General features: G+C 40.4%; 1 protein-coding gene across 2 annotated transcripts in view; it reads left to right on the forward strand.

Moving 5' to 3' along the window:
• The first annotated feature begins 4,289 nt into the window (after nt 1-4,289).
• CLINT1 (clathrin interactor 1) overlaps nt 4,290-21,255 on the forward strand; it is a 50,364-nt gene continuing 33,398 nt past the window's right edge. Inside the window, exon 1 of one of the 2 annotated variants that reach the window (XM_054079616.1) lies at nt 4,290-4,493. In XM_054079616.1, the coding sequence (XP_053935591.1) occupies nt 4,453-4,493 (41 nt within the window). In that variant the 5' untranslated portion in view covers nt 4,290-4,452. The remainder of the gene's footprint in view (nt 4,494-21,255) is intronic. The other variant, XM_054079615.1, reaches the window with a different exon arrangement.

Consider the following 21,255-nt stretch of genomic DNA (forward strand, 5'->3'; position numbering starts at 1 on the left):
TGAAAAGTTTGTCTTAGTCTGCGCCACTGCCTTCCTTCCCTGCCAAAATGTCATTTGCCTTGATATTCCTTTTTTTGCCTACATTTTAATTGTAAATTAATCACTGACTTGGACACATCTCTGCCACACATTAATATAGTTGATATTAACAACAATATTGCTCTCCAGACATTTGGAATGTGCAAGATTTTTTTGTGCACCAAATGGCCCATATTAACTTATGGAATAGCCAGGTGCAAACTCTATTGCAGTGTTCAAATTAGTTCAATTTCTCTAACTGCTTCTCCTGTAATTGATGGCTTAAATTATAATAAAGTACGGTTCCTCTACATGATATATGTTACGACTACTACCTGTTATGCTGAATATTGCATTGCTTTGAAACTGCATTACCCTCTACCTACACCAATGAGATCTTTCTTTTAAAGGAACTACTTATGAACCAGAAAGTGTCTTCACGTCATTCAGAAATTATACATATGCTCATGCACTTTATCAGTAGCTGACAGAATGGGGATGGCAAAATTACTGTCAGTCATGTTGCATTCAATCTCACATAAAGACCTGCTTTTTACTATACCTTAAAATTGACAATAAATGCCAGTCATCTTTGCTTGCCCCATTACTGCATCCAGACATAGCTAGTAATGCTTAGAAGATACACACCTTCATCTTAACTGCTTTTAAATTCCAGCTTCATTCTCTCTTTCTTCTGCACATGCTGTTAATCTTCTGTGCCTGCATCTAAAATACTCTGTCTTGAATACTCCCTTTTTCTGAAGTGTATAATTACAGTGGGTCATGATTTTGTTTCACATGGAAACAAAGATTTGTAAAAATCATCAATCAAATAAACCAAAACCTGATGGCTTATTGACCCCTAGCTGTTTCAGTTCAAATGTCATCCCAAGTGGGAAAACAGGGAGGTATGCGTGGACTTGGCTTTGGAGGTATGTGCACCTTCAGGTGTGGCTGGGGTCTGGACCCTGGAAACTGCCTCTTGCAGCCCATCATGAGTTGGCAGGTCTGTTCCAGCACTCCGGACCCTGTGAGCTGCTTGCAGCTGCTGAAGGAAATTAGCACTAGGAGGAACATCAATTTCGTTGCACAACAGAAGAATCCAGGGAACTTACAGTTCATCAGAATGTATTTAGAAATTTGATTTTGATCCAATATGGACTGAAGCCAAACTTAAAAATAACAGCATTTCTAGGAAATCAGAAAATATGTGTACCTCTGAGCTCTAATTACAATAGTTTATATTATTTCTTCTTTAAACAGTGATCATACGTGTCTTCCCTTACTCCTGAAGACCAACGTCCTCAGTTTATTCACATAAAAAATGAAGGGCAGATATCAAAAAGCAAGCGTTCTCACCCAGCTTGCTTTGCTAGGTGCTGCAATATGAAATTAAGGATCTCCCTCCTCCTGTCCACAATGGAAAGGCACATGGCAATGTACCCCACATTTGTGGGGAGAACAAAATTGGTGCTGAGTTCAGTAAATATCAACTACAGTCAGTTATCACAGATGTTGCTGGAGAAAAAAATATCATCTCGGTGTTCAGCAGTTCAAAAAGGCAAACGGTGTTAAGAACTCTTGTGAAGGGAACTGAGAAAAAAACATAAAACAGTGTCTTCACTACTGCATGCAGTGCTGATTCTTCCCCTTCATTTTCAGAAACAATGCAGTAGAATTGAAAAGGTATGGCACAACTTCTGAATAAGGAGAAACTGAGTATCGTGCAAGTCTTAGGCACAGTGAAGAAAACAGTGAAGTAAGAAATCCACAGATTTCTAAATTCGCAACTGACAAGAAGAGCAATAGGGAATTGTTATATACTTATTCCCATAGTACTCAAACTGGTAATACTATTACACAGACTATTTAAAACATACAAAAGGAACTATTTTTTCACACAACAGTTATAACACAGAATTCATTGCCACAAAGTGTTGTGCAAGCTAATTTAAAAGAATTCCATTAAATTCATAAAAGTCCACCCACTGCTCCTAAACAGAAAGATTTAGTACAAACACTCTATAACCAAGTCCCTAAGTCACAAAAAAAAATGAAAATTGGAAAGATGTATCTGGGACTGATCCATCCATATTTACCAGTTCTTATATTCTTAATATGAACATCTAATACTTACTGTTCTTAGTGAGAGGACGCTGGATTTGATGATCTGTTCAGGATGTTATATTCAAACAGATTGCACTGAGATGTTCAGTAGACAGAAGCCATGAAAGTATTCTGTATAGCAAGATATAATGGGATGTCAGAAAACAGACGTTATCAGCTCTTTAGCTTTCATGGATAATTCAGAGAACAAACTTTTAACAGAGATGACTATTATTTGAGCAGTTATAACCAGTGTTTCTCATCCTTTTTTTGCTTGCTCTGACTAAACAATTAAAAGGCAAAAGGTTTACAGATATATGTTGCCATTGGCAGATGTATATTGCCTTCAAGCAAAATATGTTTATTTTTGACATAGAACACAAACAAGAAAAATACTTAAAGAATATATTATTATTATATTATTGACTATAATATCCAGACACACTGTTGATGTCCTGTGACTTGCAAAGAAATAGTCAACAGACTGGCACTCTTGAGAAGAAAATCCCCCCGCATTGTGACTGGTCATTCAAAATACACACTGAAAGCAAGTTGATAGAGAACAAAAGTAAATACATGGAATGTATTCCATGTAAATACATGGAACGAAACTGACAATCCTGGTCATATAATCACTTCACTGACTTCATTGTTATTTGGTCTTTCACAAGGAGTAGAGACAATGTTCCTGTCTATGCTGAGCCCTGGTGGATTGTGGTACCTCACCACATATATTGCACCCTTTCATCCACTTTCCTATGTTAAATTTCTTGGAGAAATCCCAGACTTGGCCCACAGGAGGAATCTCAAAAGTCCACCCAAAGTACTCTGCAGTTTGTACACCATGAGTGTCAATCTGCTCTGCAGAGGGATCTGGACGGGCTGGATTGATTGGCTGAAGTTAGTTGCATGAGATTCAACAAAGCCAAGTGCTGAGCCCTGCACTTTGGTCATAACAACCCCATGCAACACTATCAGCTGGGGGAAGCGTGGATGGAAAACTGCCCAGCAAAAAAGGACCTGCATGTGTTGGTCAATAGCCAGAGGAATATGAGCCAGCACAGTGTGCCCAGGGCCAAGAAAGCCAACAGCATCCTGGCTTTGATCAGAAACGGTATGGCCAGCAGGACTGAGAAGTGATTGTGTCCCTGCTGGTGAGGCTGCACCTCAAATACTGTGTTCGGTTTGGGGCCACTCACTATAAGAAAGACATTAAGGGGCTGGAGCATGTTCAGAGAAGAGCAACGAAGCTGGTGTAGGGTCTGGAGCACAGGAGTGATGGAGAGCAGCTAAGGGATCTGGCATTGTTTAGTCTGGAGCAGGGGAGGCTAAGGGGAGACCTCATTGCTCTCTACAACTCCCTGAAAGAAGGTTGTAGCAAGGTGCGTGTCAGTCTCTTTTCCCAAGTAACCAGCAGTAGCATGAGAAGAAATGGCCTCAAGTTGTGCCAGGGGAAGTTTAGACAGCATATTAGGAAAAAATTCTTTACAGAAAGAGTGGTGAAGCATTGGGACAGTCTGCCCAGGGCAGTGGTGGAGTCACCATATCTGGAGGGGTTCAAGCAGTGTGTGGACGTGGCAACTCAGGACATGGTTTAGCAGACGCAGTGGGGTTGGGCTGACAGTTGGACTGGATCATCTTAGAGGTCTTTTCCTACCTCAGTGATTCTGTGATCTGCAAGCAGGCATCCATAAAGACAGAATATCGCTGTTGAATGAGCTCCTTGCAATAAAAGCAGGGTATTTTACACCATATTCTACTCAGCCGTGACTTTTACAGCTGTGCTTTGTGCTGTAACCAGCTCTTTGCACACACTTTTCTCCCTCCCGTGCCTCGCCTGGCCGTGAGTCACGTTCACTGCAGGTGTGAGGGTGGGTGACAGCCGGGCTGCACCTGCCCCCAAGACAAGGCGGGCACAAAGCCCCACTGTGTCACAGCGTTTACTGAGCGCTCACGCGAGAGCGCCGCCACAGCCGCCCGCCCCCTCCTTAGGAACAGCCGCAGGACTACAACTCCCAGCAGGCATTGCGCGCGGAGGCCCTCCACCGGAACTAACATTCCCAGCAGGCCGCGCGACCGTCAGGCGCTCGGCTCCCAGCAGACTTTGCCTCCCGTCCTCGCCCCGCTGGCCGGAAGACTACACCTCCCATCAGGCCGTGTGGCCGCGAGCCCCTCCACTTCCGGTAGCGGCGCCGCGTCCCCGGCTGGGCAGAGCCGAGTCGGAGCGGGCCTGGCGCGGCGGCGGCTCCCCGGAGCGCGGCGAGCGGGGCCTCCTGGGGCCGGCGGCGGAGGGCAGCGAGGCCGGGAGGTCTCCAGGCGGTCGGCGCCATGCTCAATATGTGGAAAGTGCGGGAGCTGGTGGACAAGGCGTGAGTACGGCGGGGCGCGGGCGGGCGGGGCGGGGAGGGGGTTCTGTCGTGGCCCCCGAGCCGGGTCGGTGCTCCCCCCGCCCCCCCGACAAGGCCGCTGCCCCTCCTCCTGCTGAGGTGGCCGTCTCGCACTCCTCCGTGTCCAGTTGGCCTCTTTCCCCGCTCCTCTTCTCCCTCCCCCGTCCCCGAGTGCTGCCGGTGCGGACCCTGCCCGTCCTCCGGGCCCGGCTTGGGCCCCTCCGCCATTCAGGGGCCGCTTTCCGGGTAGTCTGTGGCCTTTGCATTATGGCTGGTTGCTTTTCCGATCCTCTTGGGCTCGTTTGGGGCCTTTCAGCTCTTAGCGAGCTGTGCTGCTTCTTTGGGTACCTCCTGCCCTGCCGGGGTCCCGGCAGGAGTGTGTCCGTTTGGATACATGAGCCCTTAAAAATCTGTCTCTTACGGATTGGCTCCTGCCATGGCCCTTAGGGAGAAACAGGCAAGTCACTGGGAAAGGAGGAAGGGGGTAAAGAACCACCTGTACAGCAGTACATATTCAGAATGCTTCCAGAGTCACCACATGCTCTCCAAGTGTTCTCTTTCTCCATAAGGACACGTTGCCACTGCAGTGGCTGTTGACTTAACCACCACTGGGCCTTTCAGAGGTGCAGCAGGGTAGAAGAATGAAATGCTCTATCCCACCCTTAAACATTTGAATAGCTCAGGTATCTGCAAGTTTATTTCCTTGACTGGAACCTCTTCCCACTGCAAACTTGGTCTATGGTCTTGGTTATTGTGATCACTGTGTTGCTGCTTCAGAACATGGCATTCATTATTACCTTTCTCAGCCACTCCTTTATTTTTGGCATGAGAAAGATTTGATATGGTGGAGGACTTAATAGAGAGTATGTTTTGCCTCCTTAAAAAATAAATCTTTAGGAGCAGACTTGGAGCACTTTTCCATGAGTTGTGGACTGTTTAGAGGAATAACTGGCTGAAAGTCTGCAGATTAGCGTATGCCAAATGAGATTGCATGGACTCATAGTTGTGTCTGGCCTTAGGAGTCAAAGGGCGAGTCTTATGAAAATGAAGGTTCCATTTTGAACATTTTTTACCTTAGTTTCTCTAAATAGTTCTTAAACCAGCCTGCTTTATGTATATAGGCTTATAGATGGCAAACTGAAGAGAGACAGGAACTTATTAATGATAATCAAGTATTTTGCTCATGGTGCTGTATGACAGACTAAGACTTTTCTAGGCCAAGAACTGTCTGACATTTAAAAAACACTGTGAATAAGATTTCTCCTGACGAGGTTGTTTACTTTTTACAGTTTCTTCCATACAAAGTAAGCCCTTGCTAAAGTAGTTTTAAATCAGTTGATGAATGTAGGACAATCCCAATAGGTCTTGAGTTCTAGGACCACTTTCAGGCAAATGATTTTTTTTCTAAATTTTGCTTGTGTAGGAATTTGTGTGGGATTAATGATCATTACAGCATTATAACACTGTCACTGCTTTTAAAATGTTTACTTTTAAGGGTATTTTGTAACTTTTTAATCCAAACAGTACATCAAAATCTGGTTTGGAAAAGGCATTTGGTTTCCAAAACAGGTGCAAGAAGTTGACATTTCAAATAATAAAAAATGTTTTTTGAATAGACTTCAGTTTCTGGGAATAACATTATCCAAATAAAGCAGGTTGTGTATTTTAAAAAAAAAGGAGGGGGGGTAGAAGTGGACCCTGTAGAGTAAATAGTATTTAAAGACATAAAATCAATAGTCGCACTGTGTGTGGTGTGGATTTGTCATGTAGTCCTCTGTCTTAAGACCGTGACTTAAAAAATTCTCTGCATAAGAGGCTAAGTGATGTTATCTGCCTCATAAATAACCATTGATGCTGTGGCAGGAGCATATCAAACTTTAACTAGAAACTCTTTCCTTAAAAGAGGAATATGATTATATGGGGATTTTGAAAATGTGCACATAGCTTGAAATTTTCCTTGTTCAAACTTTGACAGATTTGTAGAGGTTGTTCCCTCTGCATCTTGATTCCATATTCAGCTGATACTTATCTTAGAATTGCAACTTAGTCATCTGGGGGTTTTTATCCTTATTTGGGCTTTAGGTTGCTGAGAGCTTGGTTAGGTCAGAGATGTTTCAAGGTGGAGGACTTGTATTAAACAATGTTCAGAATTTTCAGTACCTGAGAAGTTCTGTAAGCGATGATACATAGTTTTGCTCCTGTTATTTTTTTCAGTGTCTGTGGGCTACTTTTAACAGCAAAGATCCCTAGGTAAAAATGGTAACCTATTAAAATTCTTGGAAGCTTTAGAACCTGAAAGTAAGTTTACAATTGCACATACAAGGGAAAAAATTCAAGTTTATATTTGGTATTACTGAAGTGTTTGGTGTTTGTGTTCTTCAGTGTAGCAGAAATTGAGCAATGAAGTTCATTAGGTCAGTTCTGCTTTGTATTTCTCTTCACACTAGCATCGCTTCTGTTATTTGTATTGTAGCACTTTCTAGTAACTCAGAAGTATGGATCTGCATATTTTGTGCATAAGACAATATTATTTTTGGTACTGAATTGCCCTATTATGTATATGGGAAGACTATGTGATAGACTATTGGATTGAGACTGTTCTAAGTTGTGACAAGCTACTTTGTTACATGATTTGTTCTCCCTTTTGCTAACCTCATTGTTCTTAGTTGCTAATATAACTCCACCCCCTTAAATTTTAAGTGCCTCCATTAGTTAAAGTCGAACAGTGAGACCTTGTTTCTAACTGGGCGTTGTGAGTAAGTTTAAGGCTTAAACCAAATAACTAATAGAGCCTTTGTGTGCCTAGTAAAATTTGCTTGTCCTAAGCTTTATCCTTGCAGTTTCTAAATAAATGTCAGGCTTCCTCCACCCTCCAGTTTCTTCCCTGGTGCTGCAATGTGTGCAAGAGTTCTTCAAATGTGTGGTATTATACTGATTTTCTGTTGAGTTTCTGGCTATCTTGTAATTTACAGAGTGTGGGTCTACCTTTGCTAATTTATTCTGGAATAAATTTTATTTCACATTATTTTATTATGTGAATAAACTAACTTCAGAAGGCAGCTGTTCCCTTTCTTTTAGAAATTCACTTGTATGAGTTGTTTCTCCCAGTTGATCAAAACTGAATTGGAAAGTAAATGCAGGCCTCTGTGCTCAACTTGTTTGCTCTCTAACAGTAAACTTAGTTTAAATGGCAGAGGTTTATAATGACTCCAGTCCAGGGTGGTGCATGATGCAAAGTGAGTCAGGTGGCAGTTCTGAGTCACTCCTGAGGTAATGTGAGTAGACTTTTTGTAAGATTCTGTTTTGTTGTAGAGTTAGGTTAGGTCTGTGGCAGAAATACGTAGCCTAAGCATTATGTGCAAGAGCTGGCCAATTTTTCTGACCTAAGGAGCTGCATACCAACATCTTGACATGACAGAGTGCAGAGGCACACATTGCGTGCTTTAGATAGCTGGTGGAGGTGTGAACTTTAAGAACATTTGTCAGGAGGGAAGTAGCCTGGTCACCAGCCATCCCACTGCTCTGCTGCATGGTGGGTGTTGCAGGTTTGTCTCTGGATGACATGGTGACAGTAGTTCCAGATGTTCTGTGGCTCTTACAGTGGGTGTTCAGGTCTGCTCAAAAAAAACCCTATAGTTGTGATGCAACTTCAGGGTAAGTGTTGCATTCAAACTGCTTGTGAGCTGCATGAGAGTAGGGATTTGCAGGCTGGCCAGTACTGCAGCTTATTTGAAAAATGTCATTTTTTTACTGGTACGGGTGCATCTGTACTTTGATAATCAAATAATCAAAGACAGCAACCAAATGTGTCCCTTCTATTTGATAACAGAATTAGCAAACAATATTGTAGTCCCTGAGATACGGTTCTGGAGTCACGGCTATAGAAATCTAGAGTATTATACAACTTGGTAACTTCCTTTTTTCAATCGTATTAGACAAGTCTGTGTTGCGTTTTCTGTTCCCTGTGAAATTTCTAGGGGAGTTCCACTGAGAGAACCCCATGGCTTTTTCAAAAGAAAACAAGGAATTTTAGGAAACCCTATTAAAATGACTTGTAGCTTGGCAGAAGCAGGGAGATAACTAGCTTGGCCTTGTGGCCAAGTTCAAAAGCCAAGCCATCATCTCTCTAGTTTAGTTGAATTCTCTTTTCTTGAAGTAGAACATCTGATTCTTACTTTCCTGAAACAGTGTTGCTTGTTGTTAACCTAGCACAAGGTTCTTCTGCTTAAAGCAGAAGACAGCATTTGTGGATATAGTTGTGGATACAGTTCTTCTGCTTAAAGCAGAAGACAGCATTTGTGGATATAGTTGTCAAGGCTATTTTGACTCCTCATAGCAATAATTCCTCTCTTAATGCGTCATTGTAACATAATGTTTTTGCTAGCTAGTTTCTGTCACAGACATGTAGGACATGCAGTAAGCCAGATGAAAGACCTTTGGACCCATTGAGATTAGATTGTTGCCTGTGTCACAGTGTGATGAGACTTTACCACTGCTTTCTTTAGAATTTCTTAACCATTCCTAGCTTTTGTGGTCATTTACATGCATGGCCAGAATGTGAGCAAGCTCATTTTAAGCACCTTCCACACATCAAAGGGTAAGAAACAGTCTAATTAAAATTTGGTGAAGGTGACAAATCTGTGTATAGCAAGGACAATATAATCCGGTGTTCATTTGAGTGAGTTGAGGTGGACGGGGTAGTTGTCACTGACTTTTTGAGCTGCTTGGATGTGTACTTTAAATGAAGAGGACAAAGCCTGTGAATTTCTAGCCAGTAATAGAAATTTGACAACCGTGATACTCCTGTTTCTTCCATCACCCGTCCAGTTCAGTTGTTTGTCCACCTAGCTGAGTGCTAATGCTCTGCTAGTATTGCTCTTAGCCACACCTTTCTAGTGACCTGGCAGGAATGTATTTTCAGTCCCTCATGTTGTAGGGTAGGAATTGAAGCTATGATTACAGAGCTATGTTTTCATTGGTTTTGCAAGCTGATGAATCACCCAAGTACGTAGTATTTTAAGTTTTTAAATGAAGAGCAGATTATCTTGTGTAGAACTTATTGTAGCGCTTGTATGAATAGTAAACACGGGAAGCATTTATAACACTTAAGAAATTATTTGTAGAGTTAGGCACTAGTGTCCTCTGTTATTTGTGCTAATGTTACGTCTATGCAAAGAGGAAGGATTGTTAGAGTTAGTGGAAAAGGAAGGAATAAAGGAGCTGCTGTCATCAGCTCAGTGCAACTAGGTAGGGAAGAAATTCTCCTAGTTAATAAACAGCATGTTTTCTTTAGTACTTCTAATTATACAAGCTGTAAAGAGAAGGGTAAATTATTGGTAGAGTGAATTAGTGCTTCGATTGTCACTGCAGTTCCTAGCTGTTGTAGCCTGAGGCATGGCACATAAATTAGACCTTGCACCTCAGCTGAGGAGTAGAGGTTTCTGGGTTACCCCTCATTTCACAGATGAGAAAAACTAGAAAGATAATTGTGTCAAGTAAACAGAGTGACAGTGAGTTGGTAACAGTTAAAACTCTAGATTTCCTGACTTCTAGTTTCATGTTGTCTGCTAGCTCATGCTACTGTACTTATTAGCATGGTAAATGCATACCAGTAACTTACAATTACACTGCTTACAGTTAACTTTCAGTTGCTTATTGCCTGCAATGTGCTCACATTTGACAAATATCTAAGCAGGATCCTATGTATACTCAGCTGGAGGGTTTAAATCCTCTTGTCTAACTACTTTCTTTTTTTTAATGTACCTGTAATTGTTCTTATTTATGGGTCATTTTCTTATGGTTCATGGATTTGTCCACCCAAACTATTGAGCTCTTCTGTAACAAAGTGCTGTTTGCTGGTGTAGTAATAGCAGGTGTTACAGTAAATGATCCATCATATGATGTATCCAGCGAAAGGGTAAATATCTGTTTAACACTAGTCCATTGCTGTCTGACCTTCCCATAAACTCTCTTGCTCCAGTTCCAGGATCATTTAATTTTCCTTATATTATAGATTTATTTTGGTTTGCATAAGCAAGATCTTCAGAGCAGTGAACAGTTCCATTGTTTTATGTAAGGGACAGTTAACCTTCACTGCATGAGTTATCCTCCTATTGCTGCTTAAGAGATGTCCTGCTGATAACTGCTTTAAGAACAGCATTTTGTATCATTATTACCAGCAAGGTGATGATTATTATCTCTAGCCCCATAAGGACTTGTCTTCTGCCTGGTTACCAGGGAGTGTGTGTGAGAGAGAGAGAAAGGAACACTATTTAAACATATCACTTGGCTGTGCAGCAGTGTGGGACTGTGTCTGCCGAACACTTGCCACAGCGCTTATTTCTTGGTGCTTTTGTCCTCCTATAAAACTTCAAAAAAGTTGCTGTGTTTAATAAGGAATACAAATGGTGATAGTCTCTGGTCCCTGTAATTTAGTAATGGTGATAAGCATCTTTGATTGTATTATGCTCTGTTATCTCATGCACATAGATATGTCATTCTGCTGTTTGAATATTCAACTAGTGGGATAATCAAAATTAGGCAGCTACTACAAGCTGAAGTATATATTAAGAGATAACATAAGGTAGTTGTGACTGAACATACAAGTTGCATGAACACACTCCAAGTGGTGCTATTGTTAGCACTCTTTTAAATGTGTTATTGCCACTTTGCAGCCTACGGCAACTAACAGCAGTTTGTAGTACCTTACATAAGCCTAGCTAAGGTGTTGGCCTTATGTATTTTCAGGGAATCTAAATGATTTGTGTCTGTCTGACAACTTTTACATCCTTGAAGTGTTTTTAAAACATAGCTTTGCATCGATTTGCCAGAAATAAGACCAGTCTTCTGCTTGGGAGGTAAATGAAGCTGTCAAAGATAAGAGCCTTACCTACAGCACTGTGTGCAACTGTGGTCAAAAGGGATCAAGGTGCTTAACTCAGTTCTGCGCTAATTCCTCTTGGTTGTGTTGCCAGCTAGTGCATTATAAAACATTAGCTGATTTGCATAATTATTTCATGTGCAGGGTATAGTTACTTTCAAAGTATTGTGCAAATGTGGAACACACTACTGCTTTCTTTCCCCAGGCTTGCCTGTTTCAAGGTGCAGCTCTAAGCATTGCAGTGGTCATAAAATGCAGTCTTGAAGTTCTAATCTGATTCTTATATCTCATATCTGCCTCCATTCATTTGAAGTTTGAAATGCATTTCTGTATTTATGTTAAAATGATAAGCTGTTGGCAAAACAGAAAGATGAGATGTTGGAGAATGAGTGAAGCATTGTCTGGTAGGGTGGAAGGGTTAGAACACTAAAATATGTTGATCTTGAGAGTTGTATGCTACATTTTGGAACTTTTATCGGTGTATTCCAAAGTTTGGGATACGGCTTGTCCACAAGTCATAATACAAGAAGTCCCATTTGAAGCTGGGAAACTCATCTCCAACATGCTGGACCTCATTGGCATAGCTCGAGTATTGTCAAGTGATGTTGTTTTTCGGTTTTGAGCATAATATTTATTTACCTGTTCCATTTGGAGTGAATAGCTGTAGTATATCTAAAACTTCCTTTTCAGGATCCTCCATAGTCTCTTTAGAAAGAACATAACTCTTTCGTGACAAAAGAGTCCCTCTACTCTGCCTCTCTGAAAAATAATATCTGATTCTATCTGGGGTGCACTTTATTTTTTAAGGTACAAGTGTCTGTTAAGATCACGTGAAAGCATTACAAGTTGGAAGTTGACCTCTTTCCAGAAAGCTGTGTAAGCTGTGGTTCTCTGTTTTTTTTTTTTGCAATAAGTGTTAGAAGAAGCATTCATTACTTATTCCTGTGTTATATTCTGTGTAAGTATGGTGGTTTGGCTTGCTGTGCAGTGAACTGGTTAGAGGAATAGATCGAATTGGAAACTTTCTCTCTTCCTTTGTCTCCCTCCCAAAAGGACTTTAAATTATTTGGTTTTAAGTTAGACTAGTTCCCTAGACTTGTTTTGCATTCAACTGCAGAAGTGTTTGTGTTGCATATATGAGGAAGTACTGTTGAGACGGGAGGGGAGGGAAGGAAAGGGGAGAGAAGAGAGACGCTTGAAACTAGCTTGAGCAGAGAACACAGGAACATGTGGCTGAGTCTTCCCTAGTAGTTGCCCTGAAGTCTCAAATGCCATCAGCACTATCACAACTATGAAAACATAGCCTAAGCCATGAAATCTCAGTTTGTAGTTTCACAGTCAGTGTAAGCGTAGGCTGATGGTAGAAGAGGTTTCACAGCCTTCCGTCTGCCACACTGCACACTTCTCTCTCCCTTTTGCTGGCACTGGCAGACTTTCTGCTTGATGAGAGAATATCTCACTCTGACTAACCAGTTGTTTTTGCCAATTTAATTCTCCACTGGATCGGTTCCCTGGTATAGTTAACTCCATGGTCACACAAATATTTGTACTGGCATAAAGGAAGGAATAGTATTTGGATAAGAATAAGTGGCTGGGGGCAAAGGAGGGCAAGGTACAGGTTTAGTGCTTGAAGTACACCCTTAGCAGGGTGTGTGTGGTTTCACAAGCAGATTGGGGAGCCATTAGATTATTTTTCTAGTATAAGGGCGTCCCACTTTTATACCTGGCCATTTACGGTCTTGGTCTTCCTTATGCTGGTGCTGTGTAGTTCTGCATTTGCTTGTGTTGTCTTGCTGATAAGACTAAAAAAAACAAGCTTTTAGGGTTCATAGCTGTTTTTGCAGCTTGCTGCATAAGCAGCTGCTCATGGCACCACAGCACTTGTGTTGATAGGGGAAAGGACAGGAAGAGGCTGGGACCCTTTTTCGATGATGATACAATTTTACATAACTTTACTATTTGAAAGTGCGCTGTTAGTGGCTTGTTAGCTGCAGAACTGATCTAAAAGACTGCAGATTTAAGTTCTAAGTTCCTTAAGCTTGCTCTCCAATTTTGCATATCACTACTTCAAGCTCCTGAGCTAACCTTTCTCTGTATTGTTGTTCTGTTGGGGTCTATGGGCTGGTTCCACTCTTGGGTCCCAAATGTGGGAGACAGGATATAGATTGAAGTAGAAAATTGCGTGTCTTGTATGGTGCTACTTTGATTCGGGCTGAAAGTGATCTTGGATCTAACAGGTCTTTGTATGAGATGTTTTCAATTTAATTTAAAAGTGCAGGGAATTACATTGGAAGTACTGTTGGTATCTGTTTCAGTTATTTCAGACCGGTGAGAGTGGTGTTCTGTGTAGACTGTTATTTTAAATAGATTAAATCGTTTTGGTTATATTGGGTTTGGCACTAAAAATGAAACTAATGCAACACCACCAGTATCCTGGTGTGTGTTTCAAAGAAACTACCTCAAAGGTATTGTACTCTTCCATGGCCTTATCCAAATAGTGTATCCTATCCTAACCAGTCAAATATTGACTGCATGCTTAATAGATATTAACTGGTTTGTTTGAGATACAATTAGAAATATTAGTGTATATTCAACTGGTTTAATGAGACTGACCTGCATTTTTTTTCAATCTGTTGTAATAATAATGAGACCTACTGGGAGTTAGGGAGTATGCCTGTTTTCTGTGTTCCATTCTGACTCATAACAATAAATGTTTTTCTTGTTGGTTGCACTTCCCCTCTTGTCAAGCTGTTTAGAAGCATCCTAACCTACGTCACAGACTATTTGATGTTTGCTCTCAAGACATGACTTTGTATTTAGTAAACAAATACATCACTATGTGGTTCTTGGGAGGTGTGCGTTTTGTGTTCTATGAGACTGTCAGTTGAAGGTTTCTCCAAGTCAATTTTAAATGTAAAGGAAAAAAAAAGTCTTTTGATAGCCATAGGTAATTTTATTGCAGTTGCATCGGGTGGGTCCATCTTCTGAAAACTAAATTGCATTCTTGCAAATTAAGCTGATACCTTAATGATTGCTGTCTCTTAATTATTTGTTGTTTTAATGATTATTTAATTTTCACTATTCCTCCATATGATGATGCAAAGAGAGGTAGGGAAACCCCTCTGTTCAAGGATGTTTATTGTCTGAATGAGTCAACTTCTGTCACAGTGCTTTATCTCTCCTTGCTACTAAACAGATGATTGCATTTCTTGAAACTTCTTGAGAACTTAGTGCTATTAGACTTCTAATTGGGAAGTGGAGTCTGTTAGCTTTTAAACTGCCAGGGTCAGGTTTTTGTTAATTAGATGGTAACTGTAACTTCCTTCTGTAGCTGCAGACATTGGGTAACAAAAATCCGGTTATCTTGCCATTAGAGAGTAAATAAATGGTTCCTGTATGGAACTATGGCAAAGTTGGTTTGTTGTAAAGAGACAGTGTAATTTGAAATTATCATCTGCATGTGGACAGGAACTAGAAACTGGGGCTCGGAGGCAAGTGAAACAGCTCTTATTACCCTTTTAGGACGTAAGAGTTACTTGATCTCCCGGAGGAACCAGTTTAACAAATGATACCTATGAAAGGAGAGGAAACATCATTATCCTTAACCAAGAAGCATGGTTTGGCATTTTGAAAGTTAATTGGTATGTAGTTTGCTCATTCCACAAAAGAACACTTGCTTTGAGTAAAATGGCATGTTCATGAACTTGTGTGCTTTTAGTTTGCCAAACTACCCTTTTCATTTAATGTGAGATAGCGATCTGAAAATGTTAATGAAATAATGAATATTAATATCATAACGTTGGTATCTTCATACTTCACTTCTTCTGAATGGTGTCTTACTGCTTGCGCCCATGTTTGGGTATTCTGCTGTAAATAGTTGCAGGAGGACACTGCCATTAACTGTTAAGTTAATGTTACTTCGTCCAGCTGCTTAATATAGTGGTAGAAGGATTGTGACCTGCCTTTGTAGAAAATTGAATAGCAAAACAAAATAGGTATTAAGCTAATTTAGTCTATTTAGGATTATGGTGACTGCTTTCTATACTTAGATAACACTTGTAGAAAGAAAGAAGCATGATAATTCAGGGTTATTAAAGGATGAATAATCTGAAGGCGGAAAAGATTAGATTTTATAAAAAGATTTTTTTTTTTGTTGATTTACTGGCTGCAATATCATAAGCTGAAACCTGAGTAATTGTGCCATTCCCAGAAACTGTAGTTGAGTTGATTTAAATTCTGTGCAGGCATTTTTTTTCCCCAAAGTGTTGTTGGAACAGTGATGTTTGGTTTCCTCATGCACCTTTCCCTTTATAGTAAATTATTCTGCCATGGTTTAGTGAGAAACTTCAGTTTTGTCTTTCTAAAGAACCACCTGAAGTCAAAGACATGTTTATGGCAAAAATCCTTAAATCATCGTATGCCAGTTATAGTCCTAGAAGACATAGTAAATACTAATAAAACTTGACAGGACAAGAGGCAGTGGGCCCAACTTACAACACATCAAATTGCAAGTGGATGGAAGATGAAATGTTTTTACTGTGCACGTGGTCAAACACCAGGGCAGGTTGCCTGGAAACACTGTGGGGGTGCCGTCCTTGGTCATATTCAGAACCTGTCTAGACATGGTCCTGGGAAACCTGCTCCTCCTGAGCCCGCTTGAGCAGAGTGGGTGGGCTGGGGGGTTGCAAGAGCTCCCTCCCAGCCTCAGCTGTTCTCTGGTTCTGACTCAACTATCTGGAACCATAAGAGTTCTTTACAAGATACTGAAATGAAGATCAGCTAGAATCTATCCAATGCAAGTGGACTGAGAAAGGTACAGCAGCCCTGTATTTCCTAACACTCACTTTTGGGCGAAAAAACCACATTACTGTTTGTACCAGTAGAAATACTATGCGTGACACGAAGTGCATAGTGCAGCCCTCCTATAGTATCTCATTATTGTTTCACATGCTACGAGTCTATAGTTCTTGTATCAGTTGAGCTGTTTTGATGTGCTTTTGATTATATGTGGTGTATTTGTCCCATGTAATAAGATGTTATAGAAGAAATAGTGGTGAAACGGCTGATTGTCAGAACTGGTCATCAGCATAACTTTATTATGATTTATCTAAATTAACTTGATCAGGAGATGCCAACTAATCTAACAAGAGGAAGACCTTTAGTTCGTAATGGGAAAAATAATTCTTATAGGTTTATTGTACAAGAAGTACATCTCTTACAAAGGGTATCTGTGGTATAAGACAGATTTTAGAAGACTGAAGAATAAGGTGGAACATGAAATATTTTTCTTTTAGAAAATTTTGGATAAATCTGTCAATGTTCTATTTTTAAATAGTATAGTTAGCAGGAGTCTGTTATAGGCCAAGCACAAAACAATACAGGCACAGCTGAATGAGTGAGCAACACGCTCAAAACTTTTTCATACCAAATTAACACGCAGACTATATCGACCAGTCAGACCCAGAGAACTGAAAATCCAGGACTAAAGGTGTGAGGGCAGAGCAAGGACAGGAAGGGGACTGTATTGCTTGATATCCTCCCACCCGTGTGGATGGTGGAGAGGCAGTGTGGGCAAGAAATGTGATAGCAGTGGGGAGAGCCATTTCCTATGTAGGTTAGATACACATTGCGTCAGCATCTTGTTCTGGGAACAGCACACATTTAGATAATCAGAGATTGGCTCAACAAAGAGCTAGGGAAAAAGATAGAAGTGGTAAGCTTGGATTTGATCCTGAGCTGTGCATTGATTCTGGTTCAGCATATTGCTTTCAGAGCCACCCTGTAACAGTGGTCATAAAAAAAAAAAGCTTTCAGGGGCGTGCTGAAGAATAGAATCCTCGCAGGTGATGTGGAGATAACAGAAATGCTATATTGGTGGCTCACAACAGAACTGTTACCACTTCTCAAAGACAGTGAGAAACATAATTTGTGATAAGGAGGGTTAAGGAAATAATGCAAAGCAAAAACATGTTTCAGAAAGCTAAAATGTGCATTTGAAGAAAACGAACATACTGGTCATTCACATGTAAAAAAATAACCCGCAACAGGTGAGCAAGTTTGAAGGACAAGTTGTGAAGGGCATAAAACCTAGGTCACAACACATTGGAGCAAGAAGTCAGAGCGTGCCTTTAGGGAGGGGCACTGACAAAAGGTGACAACGTAGCAGGAAATCCCCCTGAATTCTTTGTCCCTAGCTGTAAACTGTTGGATGCTCACAGCTTATTCTGCAGAATTATCACTGCATACTTGCCTTTCCTTTTTTATACAGTATAACAGGGCTCCTTTGACGCTGTCAGAAGTTATGATGCCAAACAGCTATGGACTTGCACAGCCCTACTTGTGCTAAAGAACTACAAAGTAGTCACTGGGAGACTGTGAAGTCTTAATCGCACTTTAATTTTTAAGATGTTAAATTTCTTCTTCTTACTTGTTAGCAAAGTGAGGTGCAGGAAAAGGCTTCATTTCAGAATAGCTTCCTTCCTAGGAAAAGGCAGATACTCTTGAAGATGTTGAAACACTAGTTTGAACAGCCTTGATGGTATTCCTGTTATTGCTGTGTGTAGTGGAGTAAGGAACTGATTTCGAGAAAAGAAGCTGATCAGCTTCTCTGTAGTGACATCAGTATTCATTTTCTGATTTTTATTTTAATTATTTCCAGGAAATTAAAAGGCTGAAGTATGTTGTCAGGGTTGAGGGGTTTGCAAACAACAGCAACTACAGAATTAACTCCCATGTGTTTAGAAATAAGATCAGTGATAATGCAGAAAAACAGAGATGGGGACTGTAGTCTCAAGTGTCTTTCTCCTACTGAATACCCCCTGCGTAGTGATTCCACTGAAAGACACTGTCAGTAAATGAAGGAAAACAATTGCTATTTGATAACTTTGCAATTCGATAACTTTGTGTAAACTGTTGCTTCCTCTTCTCAGACTCTGAAAAGTGCAGTCCAGCTTCTGCCTCAGTCTTAACTCATTTCCCAGGACACAAGTCTGTATTAAAACAGCAGCTGAAGGTTTTCTTCTTTAGTTCCTTCACTGTGCTACTTGGACCATACTTGTGGATTCTGTTGATGAGATGTACATCTAAAGGCTTTCTTAGGTAATACAGTGTTAATACTCTGCTACATCACCATGTGAAGCTGTTCAGAGTCAACTACAGAGTTAAAAGTAGAAGGAAAATGGGAGCTCATCAAAGCTAGTCTTGGTGTTGGGAATGGAGAATGTCTTTTACGTGCATAGTTTACATGCAGTGGTGATGCTCTTGTCTGACTCTGGTTGCCTTGAGCCTGAAGGAGCAGGGAGTGGAGCTGGCAGGAATTGGAGCTCTTGGACAGGCTGGAGGCAACAAGCATAGCACTTTCAGAGTAGGACTTCAGACAGATCTGGTAACCTTACCTGTACTTTGCCTGTGGATCTGATAGGAGAAGAGCTTGTAATATGTGCTTACTGTTGGCTTAGGGGGGTTATCTGTGCTCAGGTTTATTCCTCTCAGAATAACTGCAGACGATTGATATTGCAAAGTACAGGGTGCATGTGATGTCGTAGTGCCAAAGTGATTCTATAGCAGCAGAGAATGATCCATTTGTGTGTTAAAAGCTTCAGCGCTTGCATTGTTTAAACTTTAATCAGCCCTCCTTAGTGGAACAGCTAGCACGTGTTTAGAGTAAGGCTTAATTCGTAATAAATTTGGAATTAGGACAATGCTTTAATGGCACTCGGCTTGCAGTGAAGGGATAGCTGAAACTACAAGGGTCATTAAGTGTGGTCCCATTAATGGGGGGCGGGGGGCTGGTTTTTGACAATATTAAACTCTGTGTTATTTCATGTGCATTCCTCTGTCCACACCAAATACTCTGTCAGTTTACAAATATTTGAAGTAATTCTTTATGAAAGGAAAGTTTGGATTATTTAGAATGTAATGTGATTAGTAATGGTGTATAGGTCTGTGCCATTCATAGATGTGGTAACTACCAGGCAGTGTTCCTGCTTTTCGGAGTAATATCTCTTATCTGTACCTGTTCAGCTAGTATATATCAAGTGTGTATGGCATCAGGAGATTTCCTTGACCGGTTGCTGCGTTGCTTTAGTCTGACAACTTTTACATGCTCTTCATGTCACAAAACACTAGTATGAAGTTTTTTGGTGAGCACATTATACATGAATAGTGAGTGAACAGTTAAAATAGCTCAGAATTGCAGAAGCCTTTGAGGGGGGGCTTATCAGAGGAATGGTGCCTTTGGAGGAATGTGTTACAGCACTAATGGCACAGCTCTGACAACTTCAGGTTTGTTTTGGTAGTAGGAGACATTACCTTAAGTACAGAGCATGGCACAACATTCTGGAGGGTTTGGAGTGTCATAGCTACTGCTTTTTATTCTTTTTACTGTGAGATTGGATTTTGGTTTCTTTTTTTTTTTCCTCCCTATTTTACTCCTCCATCCAAGGTCATTCTCATATTTTTTTATGGTTAAAAATAAGAAGTCTAAAGTACACGAGTGGGGTGAAGTTACGCAGCTTCAAAACTTATTGTTGCCTCACATTGAGTGTAACTATCTCTGAAAACTTTTGCTCCTCTTATTTCTTGTTTTGAAAGAAGGATAAGACCTCATTGTTCTTGTAAATACTTCTCTCTCAACATTAAAATATTTTGCCCCAATCCTGAAAGCACACTGTGACTAGGAGTACTTGTGAGTCTCTTTACCTGTTGAAGGCTTCTGTACACAGTTAAAATACTTAAGCTGTGAGCTTGAATGTGGGATCTTAGTGCTTTTTGCGTACAAAGAAGGGAAGTAGCGCTGGATTCTTTACTGAGAGGGCAGCTTGTGCAACACACAATACATTAGGAGCACCTGAAAGGAGCTTTTTATTTTTGGGGAAAGTTACTCTTGCAGTTATACGAATGGAACAAAGTAGAAGGAAACACAGTGGATTGGAGGGCTTAAGCTGTGTTCAACAATGCTTCAATTTCTCTTTCTCAAAATGATGTATTTAAATTTAACTTTATGTTGTAATTGTGTAGCCGTGTTGTTGGGATTGACTTTTGTGTGCTGGTATTTTATTTGTATAAAATGCACCCTACAGAAAGTGTGTTTTTAATTAGATGTCTCTTGGTCTTTGTCCTACTTGGTTCAACATTCATTTTCAGTATAAATCATGTTACTTAATTGGATCACAAGCATGGATAAATTAAATATGCAGCACTTGACAGAAGATACGTAGTGGTTGTTGCGGTGTCCTGTAGGAGGAAGTGCGATCTGACTGAATCCTGTAAAGAAATGCAGGTAACTCTTAAAAAAAAAATAAAAAAATAAATTGTTGCAGCTTGTTTGTTACAGAAGAAAAAAACCCTGAAGTGTACAGAGAAGAGTAGCACAGTAATATGATTACAACAGTTATATGATTAGAACATACATATGAAAATCTCTGTAGTTCTGTAATTACAAAAGTTATCGAAGTTTTGTAATTCCACTTCTTTTTTATCTATATGGCTGCTGTTATTCAAACATAGTGTATTGAGCTTTGACAGGAATTAAATCCACAGGGATAGGAGCTATGAAGCAGTGACTTCAATCTGATAAGCCACTTGTGTGCTCACGTGAGTGCAAAGAGACTTCAGACTTGCAAACAGCAGTAGTAGTGTTACCTTTCTGTCTGAATCAAAAGCAGAGTTACTGTTTTAGCAGGTAACTACCCACCAAAGTGTCAAATGTTGCCGGAAAGGGAGCTTTTTAGCACTTGTTAGTGAAATTGGTTTTCACACTTAAGATTCATAAGATGTTGTAAGAATGGTTTAGATGTAATTATATTCTAATTTCAATTAATATTTGAACTAAAAAAGTAACCTAAAAACTAATACTGAAAAACA

The sequence above is a fragment of the Cuculus canorus genome, chromosome 14 (assembly GCF_017976375.1).
Source record: "Cuculus canorus isolate bCucCan1 chromosome 14, bCucCan1.pri, whole genome shotgun sequence".
NCBI classification, from domain to species: Eukaryota; Metazoa; Chordata; class Aves; order Cuculiformes; family Cuculidae; genus Cuculus; species Cuculus canorus.